The sequence below is a fragment of the Pelmatolapia mariae genome, linkage group LG17 (genome assembly GCF_036321145.2).
Source record: "Pelmatolapia mariae isolate MD_Pm_ZW linkage group LG17, Pm_UMD_F_2, whole genome shotgun sequence".
NCBI classification, from domain to species: Eukaryota; Metazoa; Chordata; class Actinopteri; order Cichliformes; family Cichlidae; genus Pelmatolapia; species Pelmatolapia mariae.
Window position 1 is genome coordinate 19,700,544 of NC_086242.1, and position 21,998 is coordinate 19,722,541.

Below are 21,998 nucleotides of genomic sequence, written 5' to 3' on the forward strand. Positions count from 1 at the left end.
AACATCCACCAGATAAATTTAGCTAGAGTTAAGGTTAGGTTTGGGTTCAGGTCACGCCCACCCCCTTTTTATACAACTACCCCCAAATTAAAAATCTTTCAACTGAAAAATGTAATCGTCAAATGTATGAATCTTAATCTGAGAATCAGTTCCAGACCTGTTGATACCATCGAGCGTACATTTTCTCAGTCTAAACTCAATTTGTTTTCCATGCGCAGTTGTGAATAACATCTGTGAGATTTGAAAATCATTGTTTTCATTTAGATTTTCCACAGCCTCCCAACTTGTTTTTAAAGCAGGTGTTGCACTTCTTTGTCTGCAATTGTGGAAAAATGAAGCTTTCACATAACTCTATGCAGTCATCTGAAAAACTAAGTACTAAGTACACTGCATGATTCAAAAGCTTGTAGGGTAGGATTTCAGTCAGGGTGACTTTCATTGGTGCAAGCTTTAGCTGTCAGACACATGGCCTCACATTTGACTCTACAATACTTTTGCATACAGAAGATTTCATGGTTGACTCAGTAAGTGCAAGGTGCTGGTATGAGGTGTTTGCGCTGACATGCTGTGGTGCTGTGCATTACGTCCAAACATCTCCACATTGTTTGTTCTGATGTAACATTACAACCATTCCAAACCACCATGCCTCTTCAGTATTTGGCTGATTGTTTTGTCATGAATTTTAACTAAGGCCTGTAGAGTTTGAGATGTAGGTCTTTGATTTTTTGGAATTTCTCTGAGTATTGCATAGTTTGAATTTTCTGAGATGTCCCCTCCTGGGAAGATTTTGGCATTGTGTTAACACACACCAGCAAACTATCACAACATCTACTTTTCATTAGCTAAACCTGGCTCATACTTACCCTCTTAACTGCTATGGAAGCAGTAAAGTTTTTTTTTTAGTTCGTTACGTGACTGCAAAGAGTCTGTTTAGCATGTGGCTAAAAGAACACCTAATACTTTCTCCACATGGGTCACCAGTGAAATGGTGGCTTTAGGAGATTAACTGAGTTTCTAGGTAGTTTACCATCACCACCTTTTTCATTTCATTCTATCTCAGGTCAGCTGACAATGATCGTGGGCCAGGTGGGTTGTGGGAAATCCTCCCTGCTGCTGGCCATGCTTGGAGAAATGCAAGCCATCGAGGGGGGAGTCTACTGGAGCAAGTAAGAAAATATTTTATAAGTACTTAGTATCTCATGTGATATGCAAGAATCTGTTGAATGTAACAGAGGATCCAAAGCTGGTGGATTAATAATAAATAAATACAGTAGCTGTTTTGGTGTAGCAGTCCCCCGGACCAAATAATTAAATAGAGGAAGTGGAATACATGTTCTAAAAGCTTTGTATGTTTGTATATGATGATATTTGAAATTTCTTCTGTTCTTTCTATGTGTTTATATGTGTATAAACCTTTTAATTTTTTTAATGTATCAGAATGATAATCTCATGTTTCTCATTTTATTTTGTTTAGTCAACATTTAAGTGCTTTCAGTTGTTTTTGTTTCACGGCATTTTTATTTTATGCATCTGGCCACATATGGTACGTCTTCATGATGGACCATGATTGGGAACAAATGTAAACTAATAATATCTTGTCTGTGCACAGAGTAATGCTGACAGTAACAAGAAGAATCAATTACTGGCTCGTTAGTGTCAAACGTCCAGCAGCGACATTCACTGTCATTTAATTTGCCGCTCTCGTGGTCATCTGGGACCTGTCAGCTTCTCCTCTGGAAAGCTTTCCATTTATAAAATCAATTATGGAGGACTCAGTTACAGTCAAACTATGATGTGTAAAAGCATTATGTTCTCCCCGAGTTTAATGTAATTGCCATTCAATAGCTAAAATATGGGGGATATTGAGTTACACCAAAGATGCTTTCATTCATTTTATTATTTAATTAAACTGCAAAAGACAAACTGGTTATGCAGCCTCACAAACCATAAATGACACTCGCTGAATCAATTACGAGGAGGATATTTGGTAATAAGCAGATCTCATAGCCTCATAGCCTGAAGGTGATTCTGCTTTCACTTTCAGGAATGAGCCATTTCTACGACACATAGAGGTCAGCTGTGTTTGTCGTCTCTGGACATTTTATTATTAGAGGAAAGGACTTCCTGGTTTCTGCTGTGTCTTGTGCTAATTGAAGAGAAGTTCTGAGATAACACTGGTCATTTGTAACATCTCAGTTGCTTCCATAATTGCGATCAGTTTTTCTCAATGTCCTGACAGTTTCACACTTTTAGTGGTTCACTCAGGAGTTTCACCCACAGTAAGGTGTTAAAATTGGGAGGTTACTTAAATAAACATAAGTGTTCATGTAGAGCTGTGGTCAGAGGTTTAGGCCTGTTAACTTCTCATTAGTGATCATGATTGAACACAACTAAAGTCATTAAAGAAATTAAAGAAGGCATTTAAAAAGCCCAAAATACCATGACATTCATACACAGATTTTTAATGTGCAATGTGAAGCTGGAAATGGAAACAAAAGGTTGCTGTATGTGTCTGCAGTGTGCGCCGTCATATTAGATAACTGTCCTGTGACTACGACTCATTTTCTTTCTGTAATTCAAGTTTCAGTTGCTTTTTTAGAGGATTTTTGAATTTCTATCGCCTATATATCTGTCTTTATATTCTCTTTGCTTATCTCTGCACACTAACCAGTGTGTGTGTGTGGTTGTGTGTGTGTGTGTGTGTGTGTGTGTGTGTGTGTGTGTGTGTGTGTGTGTGTGTGGTTTCTTTCCCTTTACCTTCTGCTTTCTTGCCATATCAGGCAGCCTGATTGTGAGGTGATCCACGAGGGGAACATAAGGTACCTTCTCTCTGGTCTACAGTCATTTAAACACAGACTGTAAATACTCAGGCTTGAAAATAGGTATTATTTTCTCACCTGCATACCCTCATGTTATTTTAAAGGGGTGTATTGGCAAAAGCATGAGTATCTTCTTGGTGTTAAATTAGTTTATTAGTCATAATTTTTTCACTGCTCACTGAGCACAGCATTTCCCCATCAGTTTAATATAAAGAGGTTACAAATCATTCCATATAATTTTTTAAGCCTTTCAACATTCACATTTAGCCGTTTGGATGATTTTTTTTTAATCGCTCATCGTGTGTTATGAAGGTTAAGTAAGTAAATCGTATTAGGAAGTAATCTGAAGGTGTGATCCGTTTGTTCGGCTGTGGTTCACGAGCCCTACAGAAACCAGTGCTGATATCGGGTAAAGCAGTTTCTGTGTTTACCAAGGACACTTTCTATCTGGTGTTTGCTGAGTTAGTACAAAATTGTACTGAAATGCGGAAAAGATCCACATGGACATGCACAGCTATCATTGAGAGTTTTTACTCTAAAATCTGCTGCACGTTTGTACTGAGTGGCAGCACTGAGGTTTATCCTGAAGTTGGAGAGTGAGGTTAATATTGGAGATCTGTGGAAGGCACATAATTATCAGTACATTCATATTTCTCTCAAATGTTGAAGGAACACAATTTTTATTCTTACATTAGGATATCTGATGCTCTTGGCTGATGATGGCCTCAGAGGAATGGGACATTCACTGTTTGGTTCTGCTTTGATGCAGAGACATTAATCAGTCTGAATGTTGTAGCAGGATAGCTACAACATTCAGACTGTATCGTCGTAACACATGCCTGATGGAACGATTACTTTATGTTATTCAGTGGTTAAACTGATTTCCATGAGCCAAGAGAACCAGTACAGAAGTTTAACACACTAAAAGCTCTTAGAGTGACCAAACCATCTGAGAAGGGTGTTAAACTTGCGTACGTATTTTTCTTTGTTCTAGCACTCCTCTTGCCAGATTCTCACTCACTATTTTTAAATATATTAGCTGACTTTAGTGTATGACTTTTGACAACCATGTAATTTTTGAAATGTATACCTTTCAACTCTACTCTACTAACTTTATTACTAGTCCTCCAATAGTACTGCAGCTGGAGAACAAGAAACAGTGAGAATTAACTTAAAAAAAAAATCACAAGAAACAGTACATCCTTAAAGTAACATTGAAAATGTTTCTGAGCTTAAATTAGCATGAGCGGAGAGTGAGGGTTGGATACTTTTTAAAGTGCAGTCAGGGCGTGTTTAATGCTGCACGTCCTTCTTTAAATAGGCTTGAATTGAAGATTCTCTGTTTGTTGAAGGCTCTTCTGTTTATGCCTGTGCTCGTTTAAGCTGGGATATGATTCTTACACAAACACACTCTCGGTCGCAGAAAATACACGACCTCATTGTCGAGGAAGCCACAAAACCTAATTATCACAGACAGACAATGACTGCATCACTTACACAGCCCTTCTTTTCTGGGTGGGAGGGTTAATTCAATTAACAGCTGGCAGGCTGGGGTTTGACATGACGACGTGGCTCTTCCATTTGTTTTCATGTTTTTTTTCTTCTTCGTGCTTTTGTTTTTCCTCCTTAAAAAACGAAGCAGCAGCCCATCTTTTGTGTTTTGTTATCGCTTTGCTTTTGTTGCGGTGGTCTTGTCCTCGTGTTCACGCGTAAGTGCAAATATACATGCAGTGGACGACAGTAGGCTAATTCTAACACACTGACTTTGACAGTTGGTCAGAGGCAGAGGAGTCTGATGAAGACATCAGGAGGTACTCGCTCTTCTTCTGGTCTCGGCCTCAGAATGATGTGACCCTTTGACCCCTCAGTCTCACCTCCTCCTCTTCTTTCTCCTCTGCTTCTCCTCCTCTTTCAGTTTTAACTCCATTTGTCATTGTCACTGTGCTTCAGAAGAAGTTGCCATTTTGCAAATAGCCAGGTTGTTGTTCTTGAACACATACACATAAGCTATCTTTTACTATACCTATATAAATAAATATTATATAGTGTTAGTCATAGACAAAAACCATAATTCTTTAGTGAATACACAGCGTATAATACTGAAATTAAAAAGCAATGCAAGGTTGCCAGTTTATTAATGCAATATTATTTTACTTTTATGGATTTTTTCTTTTGTTTTGTAAAGAGGTAAAAAGTCCAGTAAGCGTTTCATTATTTTAACTTTTTAAATATAGAGATTTTCTTTATCTAATGCTTATGAGGACTTGAAATGTGATTGAAGTTCCTAAACCTGAACCAAGTTCAATAAGACAGCAGCTTAATGAGGACCCAGTCCACAGATGGATCACTTATTGGTTTATTCTTTCTTTCTTGAATGATTTTGCTACATCAGGTCATATTGTGTGTGTTCAGGACCATCAGCCTTCAGAGAGTGTTCTGCTCATTGTGTTACTCTTTGTTCACGTGTCATGTGTGTTGTTTTTGTTTTTATTGCTGGGAGTCATTGGACCCCCCCCCCCCTCCAAAAAACAAACAAACAAATAAACAAACAAATAAACAGACTATAAACAGACTTTCTGATGCAATTGCGATATTTCTGCTAGAAGATAGCACCAAAAAAGAAAAAGGGAGCTGGTCACTTTATTACTTTTTTTCTCCAAAAAAGTTTATTTATAATAGCAGTTTGTTGACAGTGGCAGTTGGATGGCAGACCTCTCAATCTAATGGCTTCAGATCAAAAAATATACATGTAGTGGCTTTGATTTTGAAGACTTTGTTGGAAAGAAGATTAATTCTCTTATGATTTGAGGGTAATATGATGGTTGTAGAATAAAAATTGTAGGCATGCCAACAGGTTCAAAAGAAAATTTTAATTAGAACTTTTTTCCCTTTTTTGTCTGTTAATTAGTCCACTGGAGCCTTCTCATTCCCTCAAATGGGCGAAGCATTTTGGGAATTTTGTAAAATCTAGATCATAAAAATAAATAAAAGTATTAGACTCATAGCCTTGCTAGTTGATTTAAAGTTTTAACAATGTTGCTACAACAAACCTGTGTCAGAGGAACAAGGCTTTGAATGGTGTTTCTAGTGTTGGATGTACAACAGCATATACTGGGATTATTTGCTTTACATAATCCCATCAATTACTAAATTTAAGATGAAATCAGCAGCTGGGAGCAAAGATGTAGTGTTCCCTCTTAGCCAAGCTCAGGCACCCCTTAACCAACACCTCATCACATGTAGACAATCAGTAATTAAGCCTAAGCAACACCGAAAGACTCCTTACACTGCCACCTCAAGGAGCCAGCTGTATAATAGACTTTCCAACGGGGTCTACATTTCATCTATACCTCTGAATATGCACAATTTAAGACAGTACAGTTCTGAGAAATGGCTGAATTCGGGTATCCTACATGTTTATATATATTACTTACTATACAGCCAGATATGGACGAGAAAAAAAACAACTTTTAGAGACAAAATATTAGAAAACTGTCATCATCACAGCTCTCTGAGCTTGTTAACGACTTCACACCAGAGCGGGTCTCGGCTCAGACTCCCAGCAGTGGTTTTTGACGTGTTGATGTTCGTATTTATGATTGTGTTGCTGTAGATGATGTCATGTTGTTGTTTTTATCATAATAATTGTTGATAATTTGCAGCTCATCATTAACCTCATCCATGACCTTCATATTTATCCCTCATATCTGACGAGTTGTTTTTACATTGCAGTGGAGTTTGACAGATTTACAAACATAATCCTCCCTCTCTTCCTCCTCATTTTGTTTTTGTTTTTATGTTTGGGTCCCACTTTCATAAAGCTGATTAGAACAGGAGTACTGATCTTATGTTAGCTTTAGCCTTTAGATACAGCAAAAAGCTACATACTGATAACTGTAAATAAAGCTGTGATGTTGTATTATGGTGGTATAGAGGTTTTAGAGAACAAAAAGAATTTCCCAGATTAAACTTAAAAATGTATATTTAAAATGTAATGTTAGAATTAAATTCTAGTATTTTTATTTGTTCAGGGAACCAGATTGCTTTACTTTTTTTAGGTTAGCTTTTCCTTAGTGGATGACTTATTATATTAATAACTAAATACTTTAACAATCATAAGGATGCTGAACTGTAAGCAACATTGCTGTGAAGGTGGATCAGTATTCCTGCTCTTTAAAGCTTTATGAATGCATGACCTGCATTTTTTACCTGGTATCTTTTTGCCTCTATTTCCCGTGGTGCACACAGCAAGAACAGAAACTCTGTTGCCTACGCTGCCCAGAAGTCCTGGCTGCTCAACGCTACTGTGGAGGAAAACATCACCTTCGGTAGTCCATTCAACAAACAGCGGTGAGAACCTCACAGCTCACAGTTACAGCTCACTTCAGCGGTGCTTTGTGTTCTGACGTGTTGCACATTAAGAGCTTTCCTGACCTGTTTATGGGTGTTTTTCAGGTACAAAGCAGTGATTGACGCCTGCTCTCTGCAGCCAGACATTGACCTGCTGCCATTCGGAGACCAGACTGAGATTGGAGAGAGAGTATGCAAGTTTTTAATTTGCCTTAAAAAAAAAAAACATAATCACATGAAGGGATTTAATTTATCTGTTTCTGTGTCAGGGCATCAACCTGAGTGGAGGGCAGAGACAGAGAATCTGTGTGGCCAGAGCTTTGTACCAAAACACCAACATCGTCTTCTTGGTAAGCTTAAAATTTTCCTTCCCTTAAACTTTCTTTTTAATGTTCAAAACATTGGAAACCCTGTTGAGTTCTGTCTTTTTTTTTCTTTTTTATAATGTGCAATTTGAAAAAAATTTAATGTAAAATAAAGACTTTTACTCCTAATTTGTAGCCAAATTAGATAATGCCATTTCTTTACAAGATTAAGTTCTGTTGTATTCTAACCTTCCCCTTTTTTATATAATTAAATGTATCATGCAGTGATGTATTATGTGACACACAGTACATTGTGGCCGTTGGGATAATGACAGTGAATGCTGTCATTTGTTTATCTGTCTGAGTAGTTGTGTAATTTCCTGCTGCCACCTCGATTTTTAGTCCATTAGCAAGCATACATTCCTCATTCAAATCCATCAGTGGAATTCTTTTATACACTCATGACCCTTTGTAATGTCTACGATGGTTAAGAAAAAATGAAATGTATAATGAGGAGGGAATGTTTTTCTTTTGTGCTGTTCATATCTGATATCAGGGCTGGAATATATGCGTCATACACTCTCACATCGAAAGACATAAAACAGCCATAACACAGGCTTCATTAACACAGTATAAAACACACATTATAGCATCCCCCGTCCTTTTAGCACAAAGATTAATGGACATCTGGCTGTTATCCCGAGGAGTTTAACTTGTGATGAAGAGCTGGATATAATCAAAATTATCTCAGAAATGAGGTAGAACAGGTAGTACAGAGACACAGGGAGAATTTACTTTTACATGGCGCGACTAATCATTTCTGCTTGGAAATTTCACATTACAGTATTTTCCATTGTTTCATAAAGTATAAATATCTATTTACGGATTTACCTTTATTTAACCAGGAAGACTAAGTGAGATTAAATGTATTTTGCAGAAGAGGGGCCATGCAAACTGAATTTACATAAAAAAAATGCAACTTAAAGTACAACATCTACATCATGATGTACAATATACTAATACCTACCTACCTCCACATGCCTCCTTTACAGCATTCCTTATGATGGAAACTGAAAGCTTGCTTAGGTTTAATCTTTCTGCAGATTATTCCATGTCCAGTGTTGCAAGAAAATGCTGTACATAAATAGACTGAACATGTGTACATAAAAAATGTACACATGTGAGATTTCCCAGTGGTCCATGACTTCCGTTTTGAAGCCTCGAATTGAACATACTGACAGTCAACATTTTGGTTTCCAAAAGCTTGAAGTGATGACCTTTTGACATCACGGATTCACCCAACCAACATAGATACATGCTAACAAAAGCTAACAAGTGGACAAGGCGGCATTTGACTGCTTTGACTGCCTACTTGGCAGTCAAAGTAGTCTCTCCCCTCGTAATGGAAATTTAAAGACTGAATTTCAATCGGAGAGTTTTTGTCCAGCTATCATAAAGAGAGAAACTCTCCACAGACACCAAAATCGTCTTTTGTGACTCCACAGCTACTTTTAGGTGCTTCCTTGTCACAAGGGGTTACCAAAGCAGGTAGCCCCCAAAAAATGCCTTTGCAGATATAACCCCAAAGGGGATTTGTGTCTCCAGCTAGAAGCAAACCAGTGACCTTTTACAGTACTTGCCAAAAAATATGACAGGAAGTGCATATTCTTGCACTTCCTGTTGGATTCATTTTCAGGTTGGAAACTTTCTATTTGATTTTTAAAAAACTTTTCTCATGACAAATTTTTTTAAAAAAGAAAAAACAATCAATGGTAACATAGTACAGATAGTACAAAATAGACGTTTCCAAGTAAGGGTCTGAGATATAGTCTATTTTTTATATTCAAGAGACTTTTATCCACCACATCTCTAATTAAGGCTTCGAAGTCTGTCATAAATCTGATATACATCAGATTTGCTTTTCATTTGAAAATAAACTCAATCTGAAAGTCTTTTATGATCATGAATACTTCTCATGAAATGATGTGATCCTCCAGGTAAACATGAAGCATGACAGAGCAGAGGACATATGTGTCAGTGTTACAAATGTTAGTTTAAACCAGTTGATTACATAAGTATTCAGGACTAAACATTTTTAAAACTGAATATGTATAAAAGCATTTCACATTGAGAAAGTCATTCATCTGTCAGATTAACTGATATCCATGCTTCTCTCTTAAATCTTGCAGGATGATCCATTCTCAGCACTCGACATCCACCTCAGTGATCATTTGATGCAAGAAGGAATCCTTAAATTTCTGCAGGATGATAAACGGACCGTGGTTCTCGTCACCCACAAACTGCAATATCTTATACATGCAGACTGGGTAGGGCCTTCTGTTTGCAGGAACATACATATCATAAATTCAGTGAGCAGTGTTTCTTTTCATTGAGCCTTAACATTATAATGTGTGTTTTGTCCAGATTATAGCAATGAAGGATGGTACAGTCCTGCGTGAGGGAACTCTGAAGGACATTCAGACTCATGACGTTGAACTTTATGACCACTGGAAAACCCTGATGAACAGGCAGGATCAAGAGCTGGAGAAGGTAAGGCATAAATCTGCAGCTGTCTAAGTGTTTATTAAAGCTTTCTGTCTACTGTAATGTTTCTCCTATTATATCCACTCCTCCGGTGTGTAGGACATTCAGCAGGACAGTCAAACAACACTTGAGAGGAAGACGCTGAGGAGAGCTTTCTACTCCAGAGAGGCCAAGAACCAAATAGATGATGAAGATGAAGGTGACAGATTCCTTTTCAGTGTAACTGGTTGAGTCATGTTGTCAGAGTTCCCTCCCGAAAAGACATGATGACACATAGACATAGTGCCATCTTAGGGCTCATTGTCAAAGTTTGGTGGAGTGCTTGTTTCTCCAAAATATTCTAGATTTACTGTAGGAAATAACCAGAACATGTGAGTACTCAAAAGTCCTTCTAGTATTTTAATTGAATGTAACTTATCACTAATTAGCACCATGGCATCTTCAATACCATCTGTGATGATTAAAATGGTTAATTTATAATCACCTTAAGATAAAAATGATATCTATTCTAACAGAAGAAGAAGCCGAGGAGGAAGACGATGACAACTTTTCCACGACCACCAACAGAAGGTCAAAGATCCCTTGGAAGGTAATCCACTCATCTGCACAATCACATTTTCTCATGATTTAAAGTGTTGTTAGCAACAACATTAACTGCTACAAAAGAAAAATAACCTGAGCTAGTTTACTGGACAGTTGTTCGGTGTAGTGTTAGTTACCTGCTACTATTTTTTTTAGAGGAATAACAAGTTTGACCGACCAAATAAGCAGTGACTACTGCTTTTCTTACTATGATCCATGCTGCTCTCTCAGGTGTGCTGGTGTTACCTGTCTTCTGGGGGGTTCTTCATGGTCTTCCTCATGATTTTCTCTAACCTCCTCAAACACTCCGTCATTGTGGCGATCGATTACTGGTTGGCTAACTGGACAGAAACAGGAACAGACATGGTTAATGGAACCAGACCCACCAACAGCAGCACGAATGGCACCAACACCACAGTGCAGGTACAATATGTGTTTCATGGGTTTTAATGGGTTTTACTGGGATTGTAATTGGTTTTATTAGGATTTTAATGGTTTTTATTGGGATAATGTATTAAAATCACTTATGAACTGAATCTCCTGTTGACTCTCTGAATGTTCCAGAGAGCATAATAAGGGAAAATATATACAAATTAAATGTACATTTTAACTGAATGATTAAAAAAATCACAAATGCAGAGATCAGAAACCAGTTGGTGACATCACAGTGGCTCTATTTGCATTTTAGAAACATTTAATGATAATATTAGTTTCTGACATGTTGCTCTTGTTTCTCCATGGTGTGATTTCTGTCTTGTTGTGTGTCACTGAGGGCAGGATTCCTACTATCTGCTAGTGTTCATCATCTTGTGCGCGGCTGGAATCACTTTATGCCTCATCACCTCCCTCACTGTGGAATTTCTTGGTCTTTCTGCAGCCACCAACCTGCACCACAACCTCCTCAACAAGATCATTCACGCTCCCATCAGGTACATAAAACAGAACTGCAACAAGACCAGACTAGACATCTGTAAAAAAGCGCGAAGCTCACATTTAATCTTTTAAGCAAACCTACGTCTGCTTTTATAACCTGTTGGAAGTTGTTTTTGTCTTTTAAATGCTGAAACTCTGCACTCCGTAGTCTTTTAATCTATATGTGTTTACTTGGTAGTAAAGGTGTATTTTTTATTTTACTCATAACCTGTGCTGGTTTTTTGCGCTGAAGCGAGAGTGGACCCTGGAGGTGAAGCTGTGCATTTGCTGGTTAATTAGCGTTCTGAGTTTGAAGACTAACAAATATCCTAAAGAGTGAAGCCTTTACATGGGAGCTTCTTTATATGTGGATTAACCTTTTTAATAAATCTGCTGGAGGTTTTGATCCAGCACCTATGTTGTTGTGCCATATGGCTCACCTATGGCTGTAGGAAGTGCCCCAAATAATAATAATAATAATAATAAGACTGGCACTAGAAGACGCAAAACTGAGCTTTTTCTGAATGGTGTCTTGGGTCATCCCTAACGACAGGGTGAAGGGTGCAGTCATTTAGACTACTGTGCATCAAAAGGTAGTTTGAACTTTGGTGCAGGCGTTTGTGGGTATGTTAGACTTGGAGGAGCAAGAACATGGATGGATTATCTCTGGGCTGGGTTGGAAAATGCCTCAGTGTCCTGTTGGAAGAGCTATATGTGGTGATGAATGGAAGAGAGTCAGGGAAGCGTTGATTGTATTTCCTCACATCACCTTTGTAAGTGGTAGAAAATCATCAGAATCAGAATACTTTATTGATCCCTAGGGGAACTTATGTAAAATGGATAGATGGATCCGCTGAACAGTGTGTTTTTGAGTGTGACTGAGGACTTTGGCGGACCATCCTCACACTTGAGCCGCATCTCTAAGGAAACAGTTGAGTTTTGTGTGTGTGGCTGCACTTGTCCCGCTGTTCTTCGCTCATCATCGGTCTTCGTAATTGATGGAAAGTTTTCTGTTGCTCTTTCTGCAGCCTCCCTGTCTTTTCTTCAGGATTACATAACCCTTGTTTAAACACATGTAACCTCTCTCCACAGGTTCTTTGACATCACTCCTTTGGGGCAAATCCTCAACAGATTCTCAGCTGATACCAACATCATCGACCAGGTAAACTGATGAATTTGCATAAGAGATAATGGACTCGAGGCCCATGAGGAAGCGTATACACAACTGCTGCACTGAACAGATGTTTTAATTATTATTCCTGGTTAGCCGTCAAAGTGAAGTTGTGATTTGTTTGTGTTTTGCTAAACTAAAAGAAGGAAGCAAACATGACTGAAATCCCACCTCCTCATCTCCTTTCATTCTAGCATATTCCTTCAACGCTGGAATCTTTGACGAGATCCACGCTGCTCTGTTTGTCAGGCATCGGGGTCATAGCCTCAATCACTCCTATTTTCCTGGTCGCCTTGGTTCCCCTGGCTGTGGCCTTCTACTTCATTCAGAAGTATTTCAGAGTCGCCTCCAAGTATGTCCACAGTGTATTTGTTGTAGCTGCAGCGCATAATTTGTCTATCTAAACAAATCAGGGAGTTTATTTAGATGCAGTGAGCTGAATCTCCTCACTGCAGGAAACAGGAAACATCAACTTGATGATTTATGGGAACATGAATTCTGAATGAGTACACCAGAGGACATCGTGCAAATAGGATTCAGTGTGTAATATGCATGTGTACACTTGTGCATAGGAGATTTCATATGAAGTGATATGCATATGTAAAAACATCTCCTCTCAGGGACCTCCAAGACCTCGATGACTCAACACAGCTTCCTCTGCTCTGCCACTTCTCTGAGACTGCAGAAGGTCTCACCACCATTCGAGCTTTCAGGTACACATTTGTCTTTTATGCACTGAAATTTGCAACCCTTGTTTTTTTTCTAAAAATTGGTCAAAAAATGTGAAAGACGATTTTACGACTGCTATTAAGAAGAGAGTTTCCGTTGTGCTCTGCAGAAGATCATTCATAAACAGAAATCAAAACAGTGGTGAATTTTTTATATTCTTCAGTTCAAACTACTAAAGTTCAAACTGGAAATCAAGAAGAATATAGAAGATAGCGTGTATTGGCATAGCTTTTGTAAAAGATGTACTTCAGTCATGTTTTACAGGCATGAACATTTTTTCATGTTTATTTTAATGTTTTGTGTCTTTTTTTCTTCTGCCTCTTGTAAGTGCATGTAAGTTACTGGTCTGACGTGCTTGAGTTGAAAACAAGTGAACTTCTTTTAAGTTCCTGAAGATGTTTCAGATCTCAGGTTTTTCCACTTCTGAAGCCACATTTAGATAAGAGGTAGAACATCTTCAAGAGCCTAAAAGAAGTCCACTTACTTTCATATCAAGCCCATTAAATGACCCTGACCTGGATGACTGAGAAGCTAGACTGGCACTGTAAGTCAGCGGTTCTCAAAGTGAGGTCTGGGACCCGCAGAGGTCCAAAAAAGCTCACTGCATAATTTGCTATGAATCCTAAGTTTGTGCTGTATTATTACAAATATAAAGATGGAGATATTTTATACCAATGTTTGGGCCCAATAGACACTGATATGAAAATAGCAAAGTACAAGTACTTTGTACGTACCTATAGTTTTCAGGCATCTGTACTTATTTTTCTGACATCTTTTTGATTCCTATCGCTAAATTTTAACGCAAATATCTCTACTTTCCACTCCTTACATTCTCAATACAGACTCATTACTCTAGATTTAACACATTTAAGGGTAGGTACTGATTATTTCTCATCACTGCACACCTTCCAGACTTCCAACCAATTTTAACCTAAATAAAGGGAACAATAACACATAAAAGTCAACTTTACTGGTGTATCCATCATTGCACATGACTGATCTAAAAGACATAAAAATGAAAGAGGCAAAGCAAAGACATAAAATCTTTCTGCAATGAGAGAGGAAATGTGCTGTTAGTGACATTATGAGAGCAAATGAAGACACTGGTCAGCTAGCTTTGTTCAAAAACAACTCGTAGAAAGAACGACTTTTTACTTTTGAGGAAAAGTTAAATCAGTACTATTGCTTCAGAGGAAACTATAGTATTGAATAGACCAATCACAACACCTGTGGTGTGACGTGTAGTTCCATTTCTAGGGAAGAATACATCATGTTATGGTGTAGCTTACATACCATAGATTTATCCTGGAAATATAAAGCCTCAGTCAGAGTGCAACAAAGTATCCCTGCATTGGTGTAGCTCAGCTCCTTATCCAGCTAGCTATCTGGCACGCGTGGCCAGGGCTTTATCTGATGCAGACTGGCTTTGACTGGCTTTTGCATTCAGTCCTTCACAGGCATCACCTCTGCATGCCTAATTCCAAACTTTGAAGTTGAGTCCACACAGTGTGACTACAGAAGAGATCTACATAGAAAAAACATGACAGTAAATGTGTACATAAACATTTGGTTCTTTTGCATAACTCTTGAAGCTCTTTTCTGAACTGAGTGGTTTCCGTATTTCGGGCTGACTGATAGAGCAAAATGATGGAGTTTGTGAAGTTAGTGAAGATGATCTTTGCCTGTGCAGCAAGGTTTGGAAAAATCTGGAGACTGTTCTAATGGTCATCAAACACGTCTTTATTGAGGTGTCAATAATACAACTTCATACAACAATACAACTTCATTAAAGGTACAGGGAAGGTTGTCTTCCTAATGGAATGAGTTAAAGTGTCCTTTAGCACTTTTTATCCTCTCACCTTCCATAGTAGAGCTGTTCAGAGCCCTTTAGATTGATAGGATTGCCGTCTTTGCAGCTCTCTGGTAAGCTGTCACAGTTTAGGTTTTACTTTCAAACATTTTGTGTTGTGCTCTGCTGCCGTTCCAGTGGCGGTAGCGAGAGAAGTATCTTCTTGTATTTCTGTATTCAGCCTCGTTCCCATCGTCCGGATAGCCCAACATTAAGCAGCTCTCACGCTTTTTTCTCCTCGTTTCCCCTGAGGACTTCCTCTTCCTAACACACACAAATATCCAAACACTGAAGGACTCACACACACACACACACACAGAAACAGTGAATCTGGTGTTGAGACAGATTCTTGGCAATCGTGGGATAGTTCCCATTATCATAACCACTGGTCTCCTTCCAAACCACGTCTGGTTTAGATGGCAGTGATTTACTCTGAATACAAACAAAGATAAAACTTTGAGATTCAGCAGGCTGAAGTACAGCCGAGCTGCTCCCCTTCTTTAATTGAAAAACAGTGTACTTCTCTTACTTCCTGTTTGCGTTTTGTTTGTTATTTGTACTCCCTGTGTGAGTTTATTGTTTGTGTTCATTATTGAGGATTTAGGGGAAGATGATGTCAGCAAGTGATCAAAGGCAGGAGGGTACCAGCAGTTCAGTGCCTTGGTGAACAGTGTTGGGCAAGTTACTTTGAAAAAGTAATTCAATTATCATTACTAGTTACTTCTTCAAAAAAGTAACTAAGTTAGTAACTGAGTTACAATATTCTAAAAGCACAACACTACACACTAACTACACAAGACAACACATGAACTACACACTCCAAACACGCCAAACGTCACAAATCTCTCACATCTCAAAACTCGCTCTCTCTCTCTTTCTGCTCTCTCTCTCTCTCTCTCTCGCCGTCACTCCTAAAACTTCCTGTTTTGTTTTTTTTTGCTCATAAGCAGAGAGTGCTTGCTAGCGCTAACGTGACGAAACTATTGAGGAAAAAACGCCGCGTATATATTGTTTATCATGACTCTGGTTTTACGTGGCCTTTCAACACAATTTAAAACTGGTATATATCACCTTGTTGCTTTGTCTTTAAGTGGTCATGTGATTGACTTACCACGACTACTTTATTCTTCCTCAGTCAAACAGCAGCACTCATGCGATTGTTTTGCCCCCTTAGCTCCAGGTGTTGTGCTAGACAGTGATCGTGATTGCCGTCCGCGGGAGCGCGCAGCTGCTAAAAGCTGTAGCGTCCAGATTACTTACGTAGTCAGCTACTTCCGTGCAACTGATATAAGATGCGGTAAGCTGAACACAGCTTCAACCGTCTGTTTGTTGAAAAATAGTAACGGACCGCATTTTCTTGTTAGTAACTGTAACGGCGTTGTAACGATAGGAATAGTAATTAGTTAGATACCTCGTTACTGAAAAAAGTAACGCCGTTAGTAACGCCGTTACTTGTAACGCCGTTATTCCCATCACTGTTGGTGAAGCCGTTAAACAACTGATGTGTCTTCTGTTCAATTACATGTTTGCTGCAGACACGAGGCTCGGTTCAAACAGCACATGCTGGAGCTGACCGACACCAACAACACAGCGTACCTGTTTCTGTCTGCTGCCAACCGCTGGCTCGAGGTCAGAACGGTGAGAAACTCTTTTCATCGGACTCAGAACAGGAGAAAGTGTTTTGTTATATAAATATGAGAGAGAGAAGATCTGAAGCTTTTTCTGCGGGTTGGGATTTGTTATGAATATGTTGTATCGGTGATATTTTGTTTCCTGGTGTCTCTGCAGGACTACCTTGGAGCAGTGATTGTACTGGCAGCGGCGGCAGCCTCAATATGGAGTTTCCATTACGGGCTTCATCCCGGAGGTCTGGTGGGCCTCGGCCTTACCTACGCCCTCACTGTGCGTTTTCTCTTTTATGTATTCATTTTATTGTTATTGTCTTTTTTTTACTCTTTATTCAGTCAGTGAGTTGCCCTACACTAATTCAAATTACTGTGTTTTAAAAGCAAGTGTTTCAAACCTAAATTGACCCGGGGTTACGCGGGAGAACAAACAAGCTGAGATTAAATTATATTACTTACTATTTAATGGATCATTTCTGCTGTGTAATAAGTAACACGGAGGACAACAGCATTTAAATAAAGCATAAAAAGCTACAATAGAAGGGACCTATTATGGTTTTCCTTATATTGTGTCTTCTATTTTTACAGTGACAGAGTTTTATATTAAATTCACACTTCAAACAGCCTTGAACGCCCAGTTTCAGAAAGTTGTTTTTTTTTTAATTAGAGCTGTATGATGTCATAGAGGCATATATGATACAATCATTAACCGAGCAGCTAAATGTGGCACAAACGTATATCTTAGGCCCCCTGAAGGTTCTTATCTATATCAGTACACTCATGACGTTGTTGTGTTGCCTAGCAACCACCTACCAATGATTTAATTTACTCACTTTTAGCATTTGTGCTCCTACACGACCTCATAAAAGCACTGTATCATTTTCGTTTCACTACAGTACCATTTAATTTATATCCATAAAACTTGAATTTTTTTATACTGTTGCCAGGTAACCACCTAACAATGGGCTGAAAGTACATTTCTATAGTAGAGCAGGTCCTGATCCTTGCAGGTCAGCCATAGGTTATGGATGTAAATATGCAATTATAATGCAAGTTAACTCATGAATTCCCCTTTTAACTATGTGGGTGTATCTTCACATAATTATCCACAGAAGAGGGGTGGGCATGATTACTGCTTGACAATGAGGTGGTCCCTTAATCATACATAGATGTAAATACATTTGGTATAGATGAAAATATGATCCCATCTTTTTCAATCACCCCTGTTTTATTTTAAACTCATAATGAACAAGTCATCAGTATAGCTGTTGCGTGGGTATATACTCGTAAAAATAACAGGCATAGATTAATGTTATACAGTATAAAGTGCAAAAAAGTGACGTCGTGCAGGTCGTGTCAATGCCACGGTCATAAAAAGTCTGTGTAAAGATGAGAACCAATGCAAATTTACACCTGACAACATAAATACAGCCAAATACACTCTCCTACAATAGAAAAATTATTAATCATTTGATATTTTCTCATGCAATGTGGATTTGCTGACAGCCTGAAAGCTTACTTTTACTGTTTGTGTGCGACTGGAGCTGTATATGATTCAGAATGGAAGGAATTTATGATAGTTTGATTTGTGACTTATGCTTCTGAACACAGCTTTAGGCAGGACTTCACCAACAGGGTTCATTAACACGTTTTGTGGCTCAACCCCCCCCCCCCAAAAAAACACCAAGTGAGCCTGTCAGGCTAGATTTTAATATGAACCATTAACAACAGCAACAACAGAAGCAACAGACCAATTATTCAGTTTGGCAACACATGGTGCCATTCAAAGTGATCCTGATGTATAAATATGATCTCCATGCTGCAAAAATGCCTCTGTGCAGGTCACCAACTACCTGAACTGGGTTGTGAGGAACCTGGCAGACCTCGAGGTTCAGATGGCAGCTGTGAAGAAGGTCAACAGCTTCCTCAGCACAGAGTCGGAGAACTACGAGGGCTCTATGGGTAACTCAGTGTTAGGCTGATGGAGCAGATATAGCAACATTTTGTAAATGTTTATTGTGATTTACATCCCTGTATTCATCATAAGCTCTTCTTAATCAGAGTCTTTCTAAGAACTTACTCTTCTTTTCATCCTTTCTGCAGGTATAGACCTAAAATATATAAACTTACTTTGTGGGGGAATTATACAATCAAAAATGCCTTGCAGTGCCCTCCACATCCGTCTCCAGCAGCCTTTAATAACCAGACAATCCCAGTAAACATGCGAGTGGTTTGCACTGTGGTTTCCACAGTTCCTCCAGCAAACCTGCGGGCCTTTGGTGTCTATTTACTGCTCAGCTTTGACGTCTTTGATGGAAAAATGTGGCCTAAACATGGCGGAGTATGTCTTTACATCTCCACCAGCAGTGTCAGTATATAAAAGTGTGATAAAATTGCATCTGCAGTGCAACGGCACAAACTGTGGACTTTGTAAACACATTTAGACATCTGATGTTACACGTGATACACACACACACACACACACACACACACACACACACACACACACACACACACACACACACACACACACACACACACACACACACACACACACACAGATCTATGTATGGTTGTTTGCCAAAGGAATGGAGTGGACTGTGACTGTACAGTATGCATGTGATGTGAACAGGTTCACTGTGTTCAGTGAGTGTATGTGTGTAAAACCTTTTTCATAGTTTTATCTTTTGCTTATGACTCCAGAAGTTGTGTGTTTGGGTTTATGGACTGTTTCTATGGTGAAATGCAAAAGCTGCTGGCATCTTTTTTCCCCAGTTGAAGAGATGACAAAACATGGACACTCTTCATTATTTTATCAATTTAGCATAGTACCACTGAGAGTACTAGTGCCTAGCCAGGCCAAAATTAAACCTAACAAAACCCAACCAAACTATTTTACATGTTGTACAAAATGGGAAAGATTTTCGCTGGTCAGCCAAAGAACATTTCGCCGAGACAGAGCAGCTACAGTATTTCGGGAAACATAACAAAAACAATTCCTGAGCTTGATGAATGGATAGAAGAAAGTGAAGGGATAAAAAAAAGGAGGCACGATGGAACGAGAAAATACTTTATCTCAAATTTTTCTTAAAAAAAAAAAAAATCAGAAACAAAGGAAAGTCCAGTTAAGAACTGTCTCTCTGTCTCTCTGTATCTCATATGAGCATCATCCATCTGATTGAGTTTTCCTCTGAAGCCTTTTTCTTACAGTAAATGACCCACAAATCCAAAGTCCTCACTGACGTCATAGAAGCTTCAGCAAACTGATAAAGGTAGAAGCAAACGAAGAGTAAGCTAAAAGCAGGACTATGAAATTCTTACCTTTCAGTGCAGTAATGTGATCAATGTAGGACGCAGACTCAGCTTTTTTGTAGCATGTCATAGGACTGCTAACACGCATTTATTAAACTGAGAAATCCTGAGCACTCTGGATTCAGAAGCAACTGCTAATGATAATTGTATAGGTTGACCTACTGTATGTAAACCTCGAGTGCTTTATTTCCTCTGCATAGAGGAATGAAGGCTCAGTTTTGGTCATGTGGGCTAAATCTGAGTTTGAGCCTTTAGGGAAGGATGAAAGGAAAAGGGTGCACAGAGTTTTTCTCTGTTTTCATTTCCTATTATTTTATCCCAAATATTTTCTTTATTTTCTTTAGTTGACTGTTGGAGGCCAAAATCATAACCGATATTAAAATTTGAATAATTGCCCAGCAGCGGTTTTATTGTTTACTGTAACTCAGGATGGAGAGCATTTTTTCTTCATCTTTTTGTTTCAGTTAAAAACAGTCCCCTTGGTTTATGACCAAAACAAACAGCACGCTAACACGGCAAAGTAAACTTGATCAGAACTACATCTGCTAAACTGTAACATGCTACCATATTAATTGTGAGCATGTTGGAATACAGAGGTTAGCTGTTAGCTCACAGCCCCCCAGAGCCTCTTGACCTTTTCCTCAGTGCATTAGTAGCACTACTAGAACACACAGCCATGGCCCAAACAGTCAGCATGCCCCTGTTTTAGTGCATATTTAACACCAACATTAGAAACAAAATGAGATGTGAAAGAGACAGAGGCTAAATAACGGAGCATAAAAACACCAGGGAGGAAAGAATTGTAACAAACATGTGCAAAAGTGACCAAAATTAATGAATAATCAGTTATAAATAAGCAAATGAAATTTGGCTGCAATATTATAGCAAAGACGTGTAAAAGAACAAAAAACAAAACCTGAGGTGCAGTCACTCTGGGTGTGATTGCCCTCTGCGGGTGATTACACACATCTCTGCCCAGGGATCTTGTTCCTGTCGTGAACCACTGTGTGTTCAGGGTTGTGGACTCAAATGCAGGACTCAGGTGACAAAAACTTAACATAAGATTAGTACCTGAGGCTGATTAGATAACAAAGTTCTATAATGTAAGAATTAGCAGAGAGCAAAGCATTCAGGAAACAGTAGGAATACTTCTTTAGAAAACACAGAGAAACCCAAGCTGAAGAACTCAGAGGTACGGTAAATGGACTGGTCCTTCTGTAACACTTTCTTCTACACCTAAGGGCGATTTCACACCTGCAGTTCATTCAGTCTTGTCTGAATCAGTCGATGAGTTTATAAATTTATAGCTTTTTTTTGTTTGTTTTTCATGCAGAGAAAAAATCCAAGTGAACTTTGAGAATGTTCAGTCCACTTATTGGCCAGATGTGCAGATGTGGGCAACAAAAGTAAATATGGGAATAAGGTGCTGTGTTCAGGATTATTGGAGAACATCGAGAATTCACATTCATTTCACACCTAGTTGCTAGTCCATACTGACTTTTGCACATCTATAGTACCTTTCCACATTCCAGAATTCAAAGCATACGAGGCAAAGGGAAGTTTTGTTTGTTTTCTTTTAGCTTAGACCTGCAGCGTGCACCTCTTACTTGGTTCAGATCGAGGTCGGATCACGTTTACATCATAGATGAATGGTTCTTCACCAACCCCACAAAGATCCTTCCTACAAAGGATCTTAGTGGGGTTGTTTTACACCTGAGTGCGATTACTGTGTTCACATCTGCACAAATGAACTGCACCATCGAGGAAAAATAACTAGAATTCAATTTAAATGGACTAAAC

The 21,998-nt window shown here is 38.7% G+C and overlaps 1 protein-coding gene across 6 annotated transcripts in view; it reads left to right on the plus strand.

Annotated features, from left to right (window-relative positions):
- abcc9 (ATP-binding cassette, sub-family C (CFTR/MRP), member 9) overlaps positions 1-21,998 on the plus strand; it is a 77,329-nt gene that overhangs the window by 35,775 nt on the left and 19,556 nt on the right. For 4 of the 6 annotated variants that reach the window (XR_010091377.1, XM_063460718.1, XM_063460719.1 and 1 more), the window contains 18 exons: positions 1,061-1,166; positions 2,781-2,819; positions 4,592-4,630; positions 7,068-7,169; positions 7,275-7,359; positions 7,439-7,519; positions 9,664-9,801; positions 9,899-10,024; positions 10,118-10,217; positions 10,534-10,607; positions 10,832-11,023; positions 11,378-11,529; positions 12,605-12,674; positions 12,878-13,035; positions 13,304-13,396; positions 16,797-16,899; positions 17,050-17,163; positions 18,728-18,848. Coding sequence is in view for 4 of the 6 variants with exons in the window: in XM_063460718.1 (XP_063316788.1) it covers positions 1,061-1,166; positions 2,781-2,819; positions 4,592-4,630; positions 7,068-7,169; positions 7,275-7,359; positions 7,439-7,519; positions 9,664-9,801; positions 9,899-10,024; positions 10,118-10,217; positions 10,534-10,607; positions 10,832-11,023; positions 11,378-11,529; positions 12,605-12,674; positions 12,878-13,035; positions 13,304-13,396; positions 16,797-16,899; positions 17,050-17,163; positions 18,728-18,848 (1,893 nt within the window). In the remaining 2 variants the exon portion in view is untranslated. The remainder of the gene's footprint in view (positions 1-1,060; positions 1,167-2,780; positions 2,820-4,591; positions 4,631-7,067; positions 7,170-7,274; positions 7,360-7,438; positions 7,520-9,663; positions 9,802-9,898; positions 10,025-10,117; positions 10,218-10,533; positions 10,608-10,831; positions 11,024-11,377; positions 11,530-12,604; positions 12,675-12,877; positions 13,036-13,303; positions 13,397-16,796; positions 16,900-17,049; positions 17,164-18,727; positions 18,849-21,998) is intronic. The other 2 variants (XR_010091378.1, XM_063460720.1) reach the window with 1 other exon arrangement.